Source organism: Cebus imitator, unplaced genomic scaffold (assembly GCF_001604975.1).
Source record: "Cebus imitator isolate Cc_AM_T3 unplaced genomic scaffold, Cebus_imitator-1.0 Scaffold123, whole genome shotgun sequence".
Classification (NCBI taxonomy): Eukaryota; Metazoa; Chordata; class Mammalia; order Primates; family Cebidae; genus Cebus; species Cebus imitator.
In genome coordinates, this window is record NW_016107438.1 from 2082034 (window position 1) to 2086754 (window position 4721).

Here is a 4721-nt window from a genome sequence, read left to right on the forward strand (position 1 = left end):
CACACACACACACACACACACACACACACACACATAAACACACTCACACAGCTAATGAAAATACAATTTCAGGCTGGGTGTGGTGGCTCACTCCTGTAATCCCAGCACTTTGGGAGGCTGAGGCAGGCGGATCACTTGAGGTCAGGAGTTCAAGACCAGCCCGGCCAACATGGAGAAACCATGTCTCTACTAAAACTACAAAAATTTGGCCAGGCTCAGTGGCTCATGCCTGTAATCCCAGCATTTTGGGAGGCCAAGGCGGGTGAATCACCTGAGGTCAGGAGTTCAAAACCAGCCTGGCCAACATGGTGAAACCCCGTCTCTACTAAAAATACAAAAATTAGCTGGGCACGGTGGTAGGCACCTGTAATCCCAGCTGCACAGCAGGCTGAGGCAGGAAAATGGCTTCAACCTGGGAGGCGGAGTTTGCAGTGAGCCGAGATCATGCCATTGCACTCTAGCCTAGGCAACAAAGCAAGACTCCATCTCAAAAAAATATATACGATTTCATTATTTGTGTTTTCTTTTCACCCTATCATTGACCTAGATCCACTCTATCAGAAGTAAGTGGTATACATATGAGAGAGAAAGAATCAGAGGCAATGGGGAGAAAGGGAACAATAAAAAGTGCAGGAAATATCTGCCAGAACACAGTTGGAGAAGCTAGGGATGGTATTTTTTCATTGAATGAGATCTTTCTGATTCTTTTCAGGTATCCAAGAAAGTTCTTCCCCAAGCTCAGTGAGTATTTGATTCATGAGAATATTCCCACCAAGCCTTTGAGAAAATTTCCCTTCCTGCTCCAGTTCATGAGAGAACCATAGGGAGATGGGTTCGTTTTGATAACTCCAGAAGTCAGCTGGATCAATTTGTTCTGGGCCCAAGACTGAGCCAGCCTGTTGTGGAAGGGGAAAGAAAGCACAGTTCATCCATCAGCATTTTGCTTAGGATCTATACCTTTGAGTTGTTTGGTAGCATAAGCAGGGAGGAGATGTGAACCAGGCAGCTAGCCAAACAAGTTATATCCAGTGCCCCACAGGCTAGAAGCTGTATTGGCTGCTTCAGCAATATTAGGCCCTTTCAATTCTGGGGTTAAAGGAAGCCCTGGTGAGTATCTCCAAATGTGCATTCTCTTCATTTATTCACTATTTCTTGAACGCCTAACCATGTGCCAGTCATTATGCTAGGCACTGAGGATACAGTGGAAGACAGGACGGCCACATCTGTGTCACATATAGCTTACATTTGTACTGACCTCTTTGCTCTTCCTCCCAGCTCTCCATCAAGAAATGCCCCATCTGCAAAGCAGATGATATTTGTGATCACACCTTGGAGCAACAGCAGATGCACGCCCTTTGTCTGAATTGTCCAATTTGTGGCAAGACCTTCCCGGCAAGAGAGAAGCAGATCTTTGAAGACCACGTGTTCTGCCACTCTCTATGAGCATCCCAGCCTCTTGGATATATACAGAGATTTTATAGAGTAGAACCTATAGCTTCTACCATGAGTTATATGAGTCAAGGTCCTGCCTAACCTGAAATTACTAGAGATTTACTCAGCCCTGCTGCCACTAACAGTGGAGTCATGTCACTTATCTGAAGGACACTGTTAAGAGCTTCTAGTGCCATCCTGTGGGTTACTACCTTTAAGTCACATAACTTTAGCTGTATCATCCTCTCACCTATCATTCTTCCAGGGGTCTTCAGTACAAGGTTCCTGAGATGGAGCCAACCTAGGTATTCACAACAGGCCTGACTTGACACTAAATCATTAGTTTTCCAAGTTGTCCCACTGCCATTCAGGGCAGGCATTGAGTGTATTTGTTCTCAGTCCTAACCCTGGAGCCAGCGATTGGTCCGAGGTTGAGAATTCCTTTCTCCTCCTCCTCCTCAGTGTTGCTTTCTCCAACTGATTGCTTTAGACTAGCCAAAAATGGCACAGCAAAGAGCTCAGAAGTCCAATTTGGATACCAAAGCTTTCTCATGTAAATTTCTCAGCCCCAAAAGAAGCATCTTATTCCTGAACCTTAGACAGGAATTGTTTCAGTCACAGAAAGCTTTTCTGGGTACCTCTGGTTAACATTTTCTACTCTCTGATCTTTCCTATGTACATAACTTTTATTGTTATAAATTTTTTCTTAATGGTTAAATAGGGATTGTGAGAAACTATGGGTTTGCAGTTTTCTGAGCAGGTGAGTTTTGAATATGGATAAGTCAGAATAATGAGACAACTATTGTTAATCACTTTAATACTAAAAATAAATTACTCTTCTGTTTCAGGGACTTAGGTAACTTAAACCTTCAGTTTATGGCCTTTTATTTTGAAGCTTATGGAAAAATTGTGATCAAAAGGACTGTGGGAAGGGCAGACACCACCAGTGATTTCTCTTCACCTGTCTTAAATATTAAACAAAAAAGAGTGTCCTGGCAGTTACCTTAAGGTGGGGAAGGAGGTGATAAAACATCAGTTTGTGAAATCCGGGGCCCTGGCTTTTTTTTGAGAGAGTCTCGCTCTGTTACCCAGGCTGGAATGCAGTGGCGCAATCTTGGTTCACTGCAGCCTCCGCCTCCCAGTTCAAGTGATTCTTGTGCCTTAGCCTCCTGAGTAGCTGGGATTACAGGTGTGCGCCACCTTACCCAGCTAATTTTTATATTTTTAATAGAGATGGGGTTTCACTGTGTTGGCCAGGCTGGTCTCAAACTCAGCCTCATATCATTCGTCCGCTTCAGTCTTCCAAAGTGCTGGGATTACAAGCGTGAGCCACCATGCCCAGCCTGAGGCCCTGACTTCTTGCTATAGCTTTCTATGCATTTTTTTAATTTTTTTTTTTTTTTTTGAGATGGGGTCTTACTATGTTGCCCAGGATGGAGTGCAGTGGCTATTCACAGACGCAATCCCACTACTGATCAGCACGGGAGCTTTGACCTGCTCCATTTCCAACCTGGGCTAGTTCACCCCTCCTTAGGCAATCTGGTGGTCCCCTACTCCCAGGAGGTCACCATATTGATGCCGAACTTAGTGTGGACACCCGCTTGGCATAGCTCACTACAGCCCAGAACTCCTGGGCTCAAGTGATCCTCCCACCTCAGCCTCCCAAGTAGCTGGAACTACAGACATGCGCCACCAAGCCTGGCCCATGCATTTTTTTTTTTAAAAGGAGCAATGTAGATTTTGGCACCCTTTGTGAACTAAGTTGAATGCCCTTTGTCCAAATTTGCCTAATTTATAAGAAAGCAATAATTCCATTTTCTCTCCCCTCGGGGACTGAACAAATGGAAATGACTCCTAGGCAATACAACTGGTCACTATAGAGACTTTTTTTTTTTTTTAAGATGGGGTTTCACCATATTGGCCAGGCTGGTCTTGAACTCCTGACCTCAGGTAATCCACCCACCTTGGCCTCCCAAAGTGCTAGGATTACAGGCATGAGCCACTGCACCCAGCTTCACTATAGAGACTTCTACAAAAGCTTCTGAATGATGTGAAACACGATGTCATGAATAAGGGTTGAACCAACTATAGCTTGTGTTCCTACTGGGCTTTCCCTAATGTGGTTGGGAGTTATGCCCTAGACTATATATTGTCATAGTCACAGCTCCTTGCTTTGATTTCATCCTTGATAAAATGAAGATGAAACTTATACTACTTCTCCAAGCCTTTTGCCACCTTAAGAATGACATGTGACATTAACACTAACCCTAGAATAGAAATATAATAGGGAGATGGCAATAAAAGAGTTTTTCTGGCATATACCCTCCCTGCAGAATTTCTGTTGCTCCCCAGATAGTTCCAGTGAAGAATTGCAGTTTCATTTATTTTGTACGAGTCAGCTTTTAATTAAACACATGAATGGAGAGGAGCAGTGGTGCACATAATCCAAATCAGTGAATACCATTTTCTGGTGAATTACCCACCCCTTTGCCCCTGCTACCCGGAGGGTTACCATGATTATCAATAGCAGCAGGAGCCCTTCCACGGGGCTTGGTTAAAAAAAAAAAAAAACAGTTTAGGTGTTAATGACCCTTTTTGCCGGGTGTAAAACAAAGCATCTTTAACCACTGTTCATTATCCCCAGCTGCTCTTACCAAGGCTTTGAAGGGGGAAATTATGCTCCAGGCAGCCCCTAGTAGTAAACAATAGTTCTTGTATAACCCACTGCCCATCCTGGCCTTCCTTCATCCCCCTTGCACCCACACATTATAAAGCTGTAAAATACCTGCAAAAAATAGGAAGTTATGGGAGCAAATAGTATATATCTGAGTTGGATTTTTGAATCTTTGTACTCATTATGGCAACAGGTTTTCCTTCCTAATTTGTTTTCTCTTGGTCTAATATTAAAATGTTTTCGCATTACCTTAGCATGCTTACTGGATGGGCAGTAAAGGGAGAAAAAAGTCATCCTGGCACACATGAGTGTGAAAGAAGCTAACTTAAAAGGAGGCCAGGCATGGTGGCTCATGCCTGTAATCCCAGCATTTGGGAGGCTGAAGTGGGTGGATCACTAGGCCAAGAGTTCAAGACCAGCCTGGCCAAGATGGTTAAACCCCGTCTCTGCTAAAAATACAAAAAATGAGCCAGTGTGGTGGTGGGCCCCTGAATTCCCAGCTACTCAGGAAGCCAAGGCAGAGAATTGCTTGAACCCAGCATGCGGAGGCTGCAGTGAGCAGAGATCGTGGCACTGCACTCCAGCCTGGGCAACAATGAGACTCCCTCTCAAAAAA

At 44.3% G+C, this 4721-nt stretch overlaps 1 protein-coding gene across 4 annotated transcripts in view; it reads left to right on the forward strand.

Annotated features, from left to right (window-relative positions):
* Positions 1-2325, forward strand: part of CALCOCO2 (calcium binding and coiled-coil domain 2) — a 35627-nt gene extending 33302 nt beyond the window's left edge. For all 4 annotated transcript variants that reach the window (XM_017540051.2, XM_017540054.2, XM_017540055.2 and 1 more), the window contains 2 exons: positions 713-741; positions 1276-2325. In XM_017540051.2, coding sequence (XP_017395540.1) covers positions 713-741; positions 1276-1313 — 67 coding nt within the window. In that variant the 3' untranslated portion in view covers positions 1314-2325. The remainder of the gene's footprint in view (positions 1-712; positions 742-1275) is intronic.
* Positions 2326-4721: the final 2396 nt, after the last annotated feature.